This window comes from Podarcis gaigeae (genome assembly GCF_964106915.1).
Source record: "Podarcis gaigeae genome assembly, chromosome: 8".
Classification (NCBI taxonomy): Eukaryota; Metazoa; Chordata; class Lepidosauria; order Squamata; family Lacertidae; genus Podarcis; species Podarcis gaigeae.
Window position 1 is genome coordinate 71,396,105 of NC_139684.1, and position 14,832 is coordinate 71,410,936.

At 47.4% G+C, this 14,832-nt stretch overlaps 1 protein-coding gene across 3 annotated transcripts in view; it reads right to left on the reverse strand.

Annotated features, from left to right (window-relative positions):
• Positions 1-212: 212 nt before the first annotated feature.
• Positions 213-14,832, reverse strand: part of KIRREL2 (kirre like nephrin family adhesion molecule 2) — a 59,976-nt gene continuing 45,356 nt past the window's right edge. The window contains exons 8-15 of one of the 3 annotated variants that reach the window (XM_083751050.1): positions 14,479-14,606; positions 13,909-14,035; positions 13,384-13,484; positions 9,689-9,887; positions 8,665-8,772; positions 6,852-6,961; positions 3,824-3,907; positions 213-1,957 (exon numbers count right to left, since the gene is read on the reverse strand). In XM_083751050.1, the coding sequence (XP_083607176.1) occupies positions 1,514-1,957; positions 3,824-3,907; positions 6,852-6,961; positions 8,665-8,772; positions 9,689-9,887; positions 13,384-13,484; positions 13,909-14,035; positions 14,479-14,606 (1,301 nt within the window). In that variant the 3' untranslated portion in view covers positions 213-1,513. Of the gene's footprint in view, positions 1,958-3,823; positions 3,908-6,851; positions 6,962-8,664; positions 8,776-9,688; positions 9,888-13,383; positions 13,485-13,908; positions 14,036-14,478; positions 14,607-14,832 lie in introns of all 3 variants that reach the window. The other 2 variants (XM_083751049.1, XM_083751051.1) reach the window with 2 other exon arrangements.

Consider the following 14,832-nt stretch of genomic DNA (forward strand, 5'->3'; position numbering starts at 1 on the left):
AACCCTTTCGTCTTGCGGGTTTTTCGTTTAGCGAGGCATTCGTCTTGCGGGGCACCACTGTATATGGGTAACATACACTTTTCTCTACCAGCCAGTCTGACCTGGTACAAGGCAGCTTCCTCTATTCCCAGAATTCCCCTGGTTGGTATTTGTGCTCTGTCCCGCTGCCTAGGATTCTAAGGCTAAAATAACAAAAGCATAACTCCATCCTGCTTTTTAAATTAAATATAAATATTTGAATTCTGCAGTAGGCAATACATTTACAACTCCCCCTTGTCTTACGCAACGCAGTCAAACAGGCGTGACCGTTGTGTGCTAGAGTGAAATCCCAGTCTAATAATAAAAAAATGCAAAAACAAACAAAACAGGGGGAAAGAACCCCCCCAACCCTAAACCACTCCCAAGCGATTCTGGAAAGACCGAAACAAAAATGTCAGAACCATCAATAGCAGAGAAACACACTTAAGGCAAAAAGGAATAACAAGGAATAACTTATTAAAAAGAAAAGAAAAAGAATCCCACAAATGAAATCAACAGATCCCATTGGCTTTTGGCTTCCTATATCCTCCCACATCCCATCCTTGGCTTTTTTAATAATTGGATTTTAATCCTCAGCATCATCCTGTCATTTTAAATGTGCCTAAAGAGAGTCCCGGCAAGTCTTAAAATGGCATAAACGTTGAGCACTATCGCCACCTCCCTGTCCATCCAGTGCAGTGCAGGTGCCATCCTGTTCGAAGCGCAGTGCCTGGTTTATTTGCTTGTCTTTAATTAAAGGGGATGGGCGGGAGTCTAGGAGACACCCCAGCTAAAGAGGGGGGCAGAGGGAATGATTTAAACCACAGCATCAAGCCAGGAAAAAATTAAAAGGCAAGCACTAGGGAGGGGCCCATGCTTGGAGATTTCCCAGAATCATGCGGCTGGTGGAGAATCTTGCCTTGACGGCAGGGGATTTGCCCTCGAGGCAGCTCTGTTTCAGGGTGAGGAGAGAGAACAAGCATCATGTAGTCCCGTCACTGTCCCGGCACCATACTGTGCACCATTTTCAGCACCCACTAGCTTCTTAAGCCAATGCTTTTGTCTGACAGACAACCGTGCCCGCCATTTTGAATCCGGATTCTTACAAGTGAAGACAGATTCCCCGGAAAGTCTGTCCTCTGTTTCAGCCAAGGCAGTGCGCTTTCCGCCGTTTTCAAACCCACTCTTCACGTCCTGGTGTGAAGGCAGGCAGGTTGTTGGTTTCCTTGCTGCCCGAGGGAGATGGGCTTGGTCTCTGTCAGAAGATGGCAAGAGGGCTGTCGGCCATCTTGGCTGCCAAGCCAGCTACCTGCCGCCGTCCCACCCCACCCCACCGATATACACACAAGGAGAATTGGGCACCCTCAGGAGGAAAATGAGGGTCGCAAGTCTATCACCCTGGCAGTTCTGAGTCCGTTAGCCACAAGTGAGCGGAGTCTGTTCCCTTTTCTCTTTCTCCGGAGGTGACCGGCATTTGGCAGGGGACGGGCATGAGTCATACGTGGGTCTGCATGCGCTGGTGAGCGGGGCGCCCATAGTCAGACTGTTGGGACAAGGACGTGTAGGAGAAGCGAGAGCAACCCGAGACTTTGCTGGCCTGGTCCGACTGCCCGTAGCCACTCTCCGCTTTCTCGTAGCTGCTCGGTTTGACGTAGCTGGTGAAGGCCCGGCTATAGGGGGCGGTGAGGTAGGCCGTCCCGCTGTAGATGTTCTCCTGGGGGAAAAGACGCTCATGGGGGTCGTAGGCTGAGCGGGAGCCGGGCGTGCCCAGGGTATAGCGGTGAGCGTATTCGTACAGCTTGGGCTGAACTGGCCCCGTGGAAGGGTACAGAGAGGTCGCCCCGAACAATGGGCGGGGGGCCGGCGTGTACTCCGAGAAGCTGCTAACCAAACTTGGTTCCTCGTGGGCACGCACCTTGTAGTAGCCATTGGTGGGATCCTATGGAAGAAAATATATATATCTGTATTGGAATGCCAGGGAAGCAAATGTCAGGCTGTGCCCCAAAGAATCTGAATACAGTGGTACCTCGGGTTAAGTACTTAATTCGTTCTGGAGGTCCGTACTTAACCTGAATCTGTTCTTAACCTGAAGCACCACTTTAGCTAATGGGGCTTCCTGCTGCTGCCGCGTTGCCGGAGCACGATTTCTGTTCTCAACCTGAAGCAAAGTTCTTAACCTGAAGCACTATTTCTGGGATAGTGGAGTATGTAACCTGAAGCATATGTAACCTGAAGCGTATGTAACCTGAGGTACCACTGTATATGGGAAAGAATTGTGTACAGCTGAAAACGCTGGCAGCATTAAGATAAATTCAACAGTGTAAATAAGTTTTGATGGATGCAGTAATGCAATACTGAATGGTATTGCTTTTGTAAAATGTGCAGGGATTTATGATATGTAAAATGAACCATGGCAAGAGAAGAATGGAAGGCATTGATATCTTAAGGATGTAAAATGAGTATTTTCAATGGTAAAACAGAAAAGGTAATAAAAATTATATGCAAAGAATCTGAGAGAGAATTGACAGTGTGGCGTAGTGGTTGGAACTCAGGAGACCCAGGTTGAAACCACCTCTGGCCACTTCCAAGCACAGTTAGAGCCCTTTTAACAGCCATGGTTCCCCCCAAAGAATCCTGGGAACTGCGGTTTGTTAAGGGTGTCAAGAGCTGTTTGGAGATTCTTCAGAGAGCTAAAAATCCCCAGAGTGGCTTAAAAATTCCCAGATCCGCGCAAGCCACGCTGGACGTTCAGCTTCCGAAAATTGTTTGAAAACTGGAAAACTCACTTCTGGATCTCGATTGTTCAGGAGCCGATTTGTTCGGGAGCCAAGGCGTTCGAGTTCCAAGGTACAATTGTATACCACCAATTTAGGATTACTGCCAATTGTCAAATGACTGTTTTTTTAACTGGGTTTTGCCACCAAATTTTAACTATGTTTTTTAAATCTGTCATGCAGTTCTGTCATTTATCCTTTGTTGTTCATTGCCCAGGGTTCTTTTGGGGTAAGGGCCATTTACAATTATGACAAATAATCATAATAATCACTGATGTGATTTTGTTGCTTAACCATAGCACCCAAGAGCTAAATTTCAACTACTGGGACCTGCCTTTAACTGAGCCGCCTTATGTATTTACAAAAAAGAAGAGGGCCTTTTCTGCAGTGGCACCCACACTCTGGAATGCCCTCTCCAAATAGGCACATTTGGTGCCCATATTACAATCTTGTCAAGTCCTATGCATTTTAGGTGACATTTTAGGTGGAATTTTGCCTTACTTCGTTTCTCACTTCTTTTAAAAACGGTTTTTACCTGCCTCTGCTTGGCTGAATATAGCAATATTTTATTTGTTTATTTAAGAATCTATTGTTTATTTGTTGGTTTTTATGTTGTATTTATGTTTTGAAATCTTTGGTGGTGGTGAAGAAGTATTTTAAATGATTAAACATTTTTTGTAAAGGAGGAGGAGATGGCTATTACTCCCATGCCCTTATTGGAGGAGACAGATAGCTAGAAAATGGGACAAGCTTTTGGTATGGATTAGGAAGGCATTTTTAAATGTTCGTGTGACTCTTTGGTCTTTGAGAGGTTCAGAAAGGTATACTTAGGGCAGTGGTGGTGAACCTGTGGCCCTCCAGATGTTTGGACTCCAGATGTTATCAGCCCCTTCCAGCCTGGCCAACAGTCAGGGATGATGATGGGAGATGGAGCCAAGAACATCTGGAAGCCACTGGCTGGCCAACCCTAAGGTAGGGCTCTTGTACGGTAGGCAGAGCGGCCAGCCTCCCAAAGTCGCAGCTGAGCTCACCTTCAGCTCTTGGCTCCCTTCGTCATCCTCCAGGATCTCACTGTGCTCAGTGTGGGATGTAGCTGGAGACTCACTGCTTGTGGCCTGGAGGGAGATGAAGGGGGAAAGATGAGCAGCCTATAGAAAATGCCCTCCTTGTCCTGGCTTGAGTTCTTTAGGTCCCTTAGGACCAGGCGAGGCAAGACAGTGGAGATCCATGACAGCACCTCGCTTGTCTTCTCTTTATCATTCAGGCTGTGAGGGCCATTCCCTCACAGGCCTAGTTTCAGGCGCATAATCTGCAGGCTCAGAGAAACAATGAGGCTGGCAGAAGTACATTGTTTTAAGCTCAAGGGAAGACCCCCACCTCTGGCTAACAGCCCAAACCCTCCTGTCCTATCAGGGACCAGTCTAAGGGAGGTGGGGCTGCGGGAAGACAAATTATTACTGAGTTTTGAATGGTATGGAAAGGGTGGAGAGGGATCTTCTCTCTCATCCTACTAGAACTTAGGCACGGGTGCCTGATGATATTGATCAATGACACAACGTATGGTTTAAACCAGTATTTCTCAACCATGGGCCTCCAGTTGTTTTTGGACTACAGTTCCCATCATCCCTGACCATTCTGCTAGCTAGGGATCATGGGAGTTGTAGTCCAGCAACAGCTAGAGATCCAAGGTTGGCAATCACTGGTTTAGACTGCTGAAATTAATAGACACAGCACATTTATTTATTTAAGTCATTGTTTGCATTTCTAAGTGTCGTGTGCATAAAAACAATCCATAGATAATGGGACAACAAAACATTAAAGTTTGCCGTTAAGCCAATCCCTACTTCAACATGCCTGCTGGAACAAGGAAGTCTTTTGTCATGTGTGCGAAGTGCCAGAAAGGTGCCCGTGGGAGTTATAAGTATTATGAGCACTATTATATAATGGACTTGGGCCCTCAACACTGAATTCAGGGCTTCTAGTAGTTAAGTTATGGGGAACCCCAACAGAGACTCCCCGAAGGATCTCAGTGGTCAGGCCAGGATATAAAGGATCAGTCCTTAAGATAGCCTTGACCCAAGTTGTTAAGGGCCTTGCAAATTAATACAGGAACCCTGAACTTGTCCCAGTAACACATGGGCAGCCAGTATAAGCTTGAAGCATGTGCTGGTGGTAGGTAGCCTGTCCCAATCAATGGTCTAGTTGCCGCATTTTGCGCCAGCTGGAGGTTCCAGACCAGACACAAGGGTAGCCCCACAAAGAGCGCATTGCAGTGCTCAAGTCTTGGTTAATTATCAGTATGCAAGGATGGCTGCTAGCTTAGATGGCCTTTTAGAAGAGTTAGGCAAAAATTAATGGCGGGTAGAACAAATTGGTACCATGAGAGGAGCAATGTAGCCTCCATGTTCAGAGGCCATGTCGCAGCCTATGTATACCTGGGTGCCAGTTCTTGGTGGTCGGCGAAACCCTCTAACAACCCAATGAAGACTGAGCATTAAAAAAGAGGGCCCAGACTTTGCTAACTAATGGAGTGGGGAGAAAAATGGAAAACCAGGTTGGTAGGGGGAATGGGATATATTGGGAAAGTGCATGGCTGGCAGCCAGACACCCTGAAGAGAACAGAAGCGTAGACTTGTAGAACTGGAGGGGACCAGAAGGGTCATCTAGTCCAACCCCCTACAATGTAGGAATCTTTTGCCCACCTTGGTGCTCAAACCCATGACCCAGAGATTAAGAGTCTCATGCTCTAATGACTAAGCTATCCCAGCACTCCATCCTGCAACATTTTATTGTATGCCCCACTTGCACTTTTGAATACTGGAGGCTTGTGGGTTTTCCGGAAACATCTGCTTGCCCACTAGTGGGAAAGGGATGCTGGACTCTGGAAGGGCTCTACTTGTATTCTTAGCAGGCTGTGTGCTTTGTGCTTTGAAGTTGTAGTAGTAGTAGTAATAATAATAATAATTTATTATTTATACCCCACCCATCTGGCTGGGTTTCCCCAGCCACTCTGGACAGCTCCCAACCGAATGTTAAAAACACACTACAGCATTAAACATTTAGCACTTCCCTAAATAGGGCTGCCTTCAGATGTCTTTTAAAAGTCAGATAGTTGTTTATTTCCTTGACATCTGATGGGAGGGCATTCCACAGGGTGGGCACCACTACTGAGAAGGCCCTCTGCCTGGTTCCCTGTAACCTCACTTCTCGCAGTGAGGCAGCCACCAGAAGGCCCTTGGAGCTGGACCTCTGTGTCTGGGCTGAACGATGGGGGTGGAGACGCTCCTTCAGGTATATTGGGCCAAACCCATTTAGGGATTTAAGGGTCAGCACCAACACTTTGACTTGTGCTCAGAAACATACTGGGAGCCAATGTAGGTCTTTCAGGACTGGCGTTATATGGTCTCGGCGGCCACTCCCTGTCACCAGTCTAGCTGCCTCATTCTGGATTAATTGTAGTTTCCAGGTCACCTTCAAAGGTAGCCCCACATAGAGTGCATTGCAGTAGTCCAAGTGGGAGATAACCAGAGCATGCACCACTCTGGCGATACAGTCTGCGGGCAGATAGGGTCTCAGCCTGCTTATGGAGGCTGAGATGGAGCTGGTAGACAGCTGCCCTGGACACAGAACTGACCTGCGCCTCCATAGACAGCTGTGAGTCAGGGGCACAGTTACCTCATTCAGGACCAGGGAGTCCCCTACTTCTGCCCTCTCAAAGAGTACTTCTGTCTTGTCAGGATTCAACCTCAATGATAACTTCCATCACCTCTGGCCTTAATTGGCTGTGTTGGGTGGGGCTGAGGAGTTGCACAGTCCCATTCGGAGAGACCCATTGCAATAAATGAACACGACTAGCTTTGGTCCATGAATTTAAATGGGTCTACTCTGATTAGAACTTAGTTGGCAACAACCCTTGGAGTCCCAGAACATCTGGAGGGTGATGGGCTCCACACCCCTGCTCCATAGGCTTGCAAGAGAGGACCCCCAGAGAGTGCTTTCATGTATATTAAGTACCTTTTGAGTCTTTGGGCAGTGCATCAGGACACCGGCTCTACTCACCATGGGCTCCTTGGCATCGTCTTCGGTCTCGCTCGGCCGGCTGGGGCTGCTCTCGCTCGTCGTGATCTGCACCAGGATGTCTGCCTTGGAGAGCTGTGTTCCCCGCTTGGCTGCAGAAGAGGCAGAGTGACAGATCGGCCTTCCTTGCCTGCAGCTCCACACAAAGATGACCTTCCTTGTGTCATAGAACTTGAGCTTTTGAATGGACGCACACATGAAGGTATCACAGGAGGAGATACCTTAGGCCCCATTGTGCTTCCTTGAATGTCTGCTCCTTTATACAGGGCAGCATGGCTGAGTGGTGCAACACTGCAGGAGATTCCAGGTGCAATCCCAGGCACCTCAAGGTAGGGCTGGGAGAGTACCCTTCCCCCAAACCAGTCCATTTCTGATCTGCAATGAGTCTGTTTCTTTTTTTTTTTAAAAAAAGTGGATTTGTCGTACTGGGGCATCAGACCCCTTTAATCTACTGTTTAGTGGCACAAATTTAACATTTTCCAGTACGTGCTCCTAGATGCCCATGCAGATAGGATTTGAGTAAGAACAGCAGTGTGTGTGTGTGGGGGGGGCAACCTTTCTGTTTTAATTCTGTGATAAGGTGAAGGTATAGGGTAACTATAATATGCAACATAAATTGAAATTTTGGGAGAACCTTGGAAGGAGAGAGGGGAGGTCGTAGGTGGCGTGATTGGTTGTTAAACTTGAAATGTTACAGAATTGCTTGTTATCTATCTATCTATCTATCTATCTATATCTATCTATCTATCTAACTATATCTATCTATCTATCATCTATCTATCTATCTATCTATCTATATCTATCTATCTATCTATCTATCATCTATCAATCTATCTATCATCTATCTATCTATCTATCTATCTATCTATCTATCTATCTATCTATCTATCATCTATCTATCTATCATCTATCTATCTATCTATCTATCATCTATCTATCTATCTATCTATCTATCTATCTATCTATCTATCTATCTATATCTATCTATCTATCTATCTATCTATCTATCTATCTATCTATCTATCTATCTATATCTATCTATATCTATCTATCTATCTATCTATCTATCCATCTCTCTCTCTCTCTCTCTCTCTCTCTCTCTCTCTCTCTCTCATCTATCTATCTATCATCTATCTATCTATCATCTATATCTATCTATCTATCTATCTATCTATCTATCTATCTATCTATCTATCATCTATCTATCTATCTATCTATCAATCTATCTATCTATCTATCATCTATCTATCTATCTATCTATCTATCTATCATCTATCTATCATCTATCTATCTATCATCTATCTATCATCTATCATCTATCTATCTACCATCTCTATCTACCATCTATCTATCTATCTATCTATCTATCTATCTATCTATCTATCATCTATCTATCTATCTATCTATCTATCTATCTATCATCTATCTATCTATCATCTGGTACGGTCTTGCTCACTCTGCTTGGCAGTGCCAGATCTCCAAACACAGGTCTTGGAGCCCCTTTTGAACTGGGGGACACTGGAGAAAGAAGTTTCTCCAGGTGAGGCATGTGCTCTGAGCAGGTGTGCTGAGCAATGGTCCCTCCTCTCCAGTAATGACAGAAAGCCTCCTGCTGGGACTTGACCTCCCAGCCTCCCTTCTCTTCTCTGCTGTGCTATTCCAGCTCCTGTCACCTCCTTCAAACACAATGCAACCTCCCCAGGCTTCCTTTAGTCCTCCAGGTGCACTTCAAGTCTGGAACGACCTACAAAGCAAGGGAAGGGGGGGGGGGAGAAGGGGCTGCAGGGATCCTCACCTTTCCCACAGCGCTTGCGCCGGTAGCAGAGAGAGAAGAAGACCACCAGGAGAAGGAGAGCAGCAACGCCGGAGGCAGCCAAAGCACCCAAAATTAGGACGGACAGGACTTCTGATGGGAATAAGATGGGTTATTTACTCACTCACTCACTCACTCACTCACTCACTCACTCACTCTCTTTTTATTTGTCGTATTAGGTAGCCCTGCCCTCTCTTGAAAGAATTCAGAGCAATTTACAAGGGTTTATTATCCCATGTTGTCACTGCAACTACGTTGTGGCTGCTGAGAGACAGCAATTTGCTCACAGGAGGTTTGTGGCTATGATTTGAACTCAGATCTCCCTGCTCCGAATTTGACACTAGGTGGCCTAGTAGTGGCAGGGCTGGGTCAGCACTTGGCATGCTCAGACAGCTTCTAAGAGCAGTGGCGTAGCGTGGGTTGTCAGCACCCGGGGCAAGGCAAGTAATTTGCGCCCCCTAACATGTGGATTTGCGCCCCCTAACCCCCAGATGTTGCGCCCGGTGTGGCTGGCCCCCCCTGCACCCCCCACGCTACGCCACTGTCTAAGCACTCACCCATACTGCCTGCTCTGGGATTCCCCACAATTTTATTTTTCTAGCCTGCTATACTCTGGGCAGTGCCATGCTAGGGGCATTGTGGGAAATAATGATCATCATCATATCATCACTTTTTTCCAGAAAGGTGAGCTCAAAGCAACTTGGAGAAGCAAATGTTAAAAATAAGCGTAGGGACAAGAGGAAAAGCAACCTAAGATGCTCACCAATAGTATGTATAAAAAAGCAAATGCAACGGAATCCCACCCCCATCAAAAGATAAGCAGAAATTAAGGTTCAAAGAACCTGGAGGAATAAAAATGTGGCCCTCTAGATGTCATTGGACTACAACTCCCATCGTCCCTGCCATGCTGGCTGTGACTGATGGGGTTTGGAGTCTGCCAGCATCTGGAGGGCTGCAAGTCTTCCCTCCATGCCCCAGGCTTCCTGGCCAAAGATGGGAGCCTCACCTTGGCGGCGCAAGCTGACTGCTGCAGAGCGGGCACCAAAGCGGTTCCAGGCCGTGCAGTTGTAGGGCAGGGCAAAGTCGGCGTCGTGGGTCGGGTCGATCAGCAAGGCTGAGAGCACCCCTTGGTCCGTCACCACTGTGTCCACAGTGAAGCGATCCAGCGAGCCAGCATCCAGCACCCGTTCTCCCCATGCCCAGGCCTGCGACAAGGGGAAAGGGAGAGGATCAAGGCTATGAACAGCACATAGCTGTCAACTTACAGATTTGAAAATAAGGGATCAGCAGCCAAAATAAGGGATCAACAAATACTTTGATAAAATACATATTTTGTTGCGTGCAAATGGCTTTAGATACCTATTAGGTCCATAAGTTACCATATAGCATATATTCAACACAAAAAAACAGCAACAATTTGTTGTTGACAAAGGACAGCTGGACATAGAAAGGGCCCCATTACCTTCAGTAGCTTATTTAAGGGACATCATCAATAAGGGACATCAGCGGGACATGGCCTTGGAATAAGGGACTGTCCCACCAAATAAGGGACGCTTGACAGCTATGGAACAGCAGTGGGGCACTGGGACGGAGGTGGGCAGGGGCGCAGCACCTGGACCTAAGGGAGAATGGGGGCACCTGCAGGAGAGCTATCTGCAAACACTCTGCATGCCAAATAAGCTAGAGAGATATCCAGCAAATAAGCCGAGCAGAGGGAGAGGGAGGTTACATCAGCTTGCAAGGTGACGGGCCAAATGGCTACCCTTTTATTTTGCACAATTCCTCATTAAAGGTAAAGGTAAAGGTACCCCTGCCCGTACGGGCCAGTCTTGCCAGACTCTGGGGTTGTGCGCCCATCTCACTCAAGAGGCCAGGGGCCAGCGCTGTCCGGAGACACTTCCGGGTCACGTGGCCAGCGTGACATCGCTGCTCTGGCGAGCCAGAGCCGCACACGGAAACGCCGTTTACCTTCCCGCTGGTAAGCGGTCCCTATTTATCTACTTGCACCTGGAGGTGCTTTCGAACTGCTAGGTTGGCAGGCGCTGGGACCGAGCAGCGGGAGCGCACCCCGCCGCAGGGATTCGAACCGCCGACCTTTCGATCGGCAAGTCCTAGGCGCTGAGGCTTTAACCCACAGCGCCACCTGCGTCCCCAATTCCTCATTATGCTCAGCCAAAATGTCACAAACTATTGAGCAAGCTTTAGAGTCTGCCAGAAGACTTTACCAGGCTGGATGCTAAGCAAAACAGGAGGGTGGGTGTGCTAGAAGAGCTGGTTTGTGGCTATACTGTTTGCATTTGTCATATATTCATTATTTGCTGTACACCTTAGAAAGGTCATGGCAATGGTGGTTGTCATGGAGAGCTCCTGCACTTTGGAATGTATCCTTATGCCATTGGTAGGCAGATGGGAAACTCAAGTGTGCTAAGAGGGTTTTGACCCAGAGCCAGTGCATGTGTGACAGTTGTCACATGCACACTCTTTAGAAACACAACTCCATGTGGCATTTCCTCCACCTGGTGGCTGGCTGATCACGTGCATCGTGCAAAAAACAACAACATAAAAAACCACTATGGAAAAAATGGGATCGTTTGCACCATACAAAAACAAAATAAAACATAAACTAACAACTCATGGTGCACCAAAATCACCATGCAAGAATCTTTCTTGTGCGCAACATAGAAAAAGTCCTGTGTGAAATGTAGAAAAATAGACCACACACAAAAAAATCTGCTTATTTTTGTCCAGGCTGCTGCAGATCTGTTTGATCTCTGCCTCTCAAGTGGAAGGGGGCTGGGAAATCACCAGAACTGCACAGTCAGTCATGACCCACAAATAGCTCTCCAGATGTTAATAGGCACCTTGCGTAGTGATTTAAAGCTGCAAGGGGAGCGCTAGGCCCTCTGAGGATTTCTCGGCGTGGTGGGAACAAAGTCAATAAACCTTTGCTCTGCTTGGTGTATCCAAGTTGTATCATTCACTGACTTTCAAGAATGCAGGGTTCCCCACTCCCCCTTTTGTAAAAACCCACCAGCCTCTCAAAAACCTTTGATCTGGGATTGGGTGGGGGGTGGCAATCTGCCATCTGGAGGCAGGTGGAAACACATATGGGATCCTGATTCAGGCTGGGACTGGAGGAGGGGTTTAACCCTTCCCCCTCCGCGCTGTTCTCTCAGGTGAACACCGCACCCCTCCCCTTAAGCCATTTGCCCGAGAGCAACCACGGCATCTATGTTTTGACTCATTAGCTAGTAGGTTTTTTTTTAGCAGGTGGAGGGAGATTTCTGCCAGAAAAAACAACAACAGCACAGAGGGGCAAAGGTTAACCCCAATTGTGGGGAACCTTTGGTCCTCCAGACGTTCCTGAACTATAACTCCCATCAGCCCCAGTAGGCATGGTCAATTGCCAGGGATGATGGGAGTTGCAGTTCAGCAACAACTGGAAGCCCCAAAGTTCCCCACAAAGCCCTGCAACTCTAATCTGAACCGGACAAAAAGCAAAAATAAAAAATCCCATGGATCTCCTCTAGTTGGTCAAGGAGAAATTAAAAGGCCAGAACGCTGTGTGCTTTGGGATAGGAACATTGGGATTCTGGGCCAAGAAACGCTGAATTCAGTGACCCATATAAATCCTGCAGATTAAGCAACTTTTGCACACTGAGCTGCTTATTTTGCACAATTCACTCTGCCACTGCTGAAGGGGGCAAAGGGCAATGCTGTGTCTGGCGGAGCCCCACACCCTCCAATGGAGAGCCTGCTCAGAATGTGTCTCAGCTCAGAGCAACCCTGAAGCTGCAGCATAGCCACATTTGGGATATCGCAAGCAGTTTTGGTTGGGGAACAACCATAACTCTGTTGTAGAGCACAAGTTGAAGAGCTCATTGAATCAATCCTTATTTTTAACAGCAGCTTTATCTGCTGCAGCTCATCCCTGATTTTATGTGTTTTCATTTTTATAATGTGCTCCTGTCAAATTTGTTATAAGCAGTCCTGACCATCACTTCCCTCCCCCTTTTTCCAGCTGAAAGGTAGGATGAAGATACTTGTATAATAAAGAAATAGTGAAATTCAACTTGAAACGATAGTGAAAGCTGCCAGAGCTTGCCCCAAGATGGGCAGAAAAAAATGCACACGTTTTAAGAACAGCTATCCAATAGCCGCTGTGCCTATGTAATATTATGTACTTCCAGAGGGCTAGAAACCTGTGTACTCTTGATTTAAAAGTTGAGATTTCCAGAATGCTGAATTCCTGAGCTTGCAAAGTGCTACTATAATAATTTATAATAATAATTCATTCTTTATAATGCACCCATCCGGCCGGGTTTCCCCAGCGACTCTGGGGAACAGAATTAATGATAATAATAATATTTAAAAAAACGATAAAACAACAGACATTAAAAACTTCCCTAAACAGGGCTGCCTTCAGATGTCTTCTAAAAGTCAGATAGTTGTTTATTTCCTTGACATCTGATGGGAGGGCATTCCACAGGGCAGGTGCCACTGCTGAGAAGGCCCTCTGCCGGGTTCCCTGTGGCTTCACTTCTCGCAGTGAGGGAGCCACCAGAAGGCCCTTGGAGCTGGACCTCTGTGTCTGGGCTGAACGATTGGGGTGGAGACGCTCCTTCAGGTATACTGAAGTACACACAGGTTAAGGGACAAGGAACAGCAGGTCTGTAAAGGCTAGCAGACTGAAGCACTTACTATCCTATCAGGAGGTGGAACACTCCCCACTAAGCACTCCAGCCGTGCCTTGGTCCCCACCGCAGTCTGCTGGCTTGGTTCTGCACTGATAATGGGCGGACCTGGAAAAGAGGACACAATCAGGGCAGTGTTCAAAACAGAAGAGGCCCTTTCTCCCTCCCCATCCCTTAGTTACTGTTTTAGAAGGCTACAGGAGCTGGCTATGATTTGGTTAAAAAGAGAGCATCTCAGATGTAGAGGCTTGCGGATTTCATCAAGGCTCCCTCCTATCTTTCCCAGGGAAGGGGGGGGGGCATACAGCTCAATAGTAAAGCATCTGCCATGCATACAGAGCAGAAAGATCCATGGTTCCATCCCTGGCTTTTCCAGGTAGGAACGAGAATGGTCTAAGCTAAGCCAGCTTCTTATGGTCCCCAGGCAAGGCAAGCTGCAATCCTATCCCATCTTTGCTTTGCTTTGCTCTGCTCCCTTGAACAGTCTTGCCACACCCGCCACCCGGTCCCAATGCAAGGCCAGGCCCCTCACCGTTCACAGCCAGGGTCACCTCCTTCTCTGCCACTCCAATGCGTGGCACAATGGCTTTGCACACATAAACGCCGGCGTCTTCCTGCGTCACTGCCTTGAGATGCAGAGTGTTGCCGTTGCTCAGCACCTGTTGGTACAAGGAGTTCTGGTCGTGGCTCTCTTAGGACCAAAGGAATCTTTCCAGCAGGGGTGGGGAGTCTCTCTCCTGACCCCAGTCCCTAGGGGTAATTTGGCGATGGGCGGGGCCAGAGGCAAAGTGGGCGGGGCATCCTTCATTCTCTTGCCTTCTGTGTTTATAGGCAAGTGAAGCAGTGGCAGGTGGGCCTCCGAGATCTATTTCTTTTCTTCTTCAAAAATTGGTGTAATTTGCAAATTACAATCCCAGAGCTATTTATTTTTTTAACTTCCAACTTTTGGGAAAAAAAAAGGGAAATTGGCATGATTTGAAAGTTGCAAGCAAGTTCAGAGCGCATGGGCTCCTGGTGTAAATCACTCGCCATATTAGACTCTTTCTATTTCATATTTGTTCCTATAATAAAAATCTGAACAGGGGGCTGATGCTGCACTTACCACACTAGACCCTTTCTTGGTCCAGGCCAGGGTGAGAGGAGGGTTCCCAGTCCAGGTACAGGTGAAAGAGGCGTCTGCACCAATGTCCACCGTCAGGGGCTTTGGCTGAGAGACGAGGCGGGGTCCAACTGCAGACAGAAAGAAAGGGGTTGCCGAGAGTTAGTTGAATGGAGGGACTGACCTTCAACCTCAGTCTCCCTATCTGCAATGTGGGAATAATGATACTGGAAGTAACTACCTTCTGGAGGTTTTGTAAGAATCATGGCAAGAGTGTATAGGAAGCACATTGACCCATGTAAATTAGGGTTGGGGTGAAAATTTAGAGCTAGTGCCTGACTAATCTATGAGCGTCCC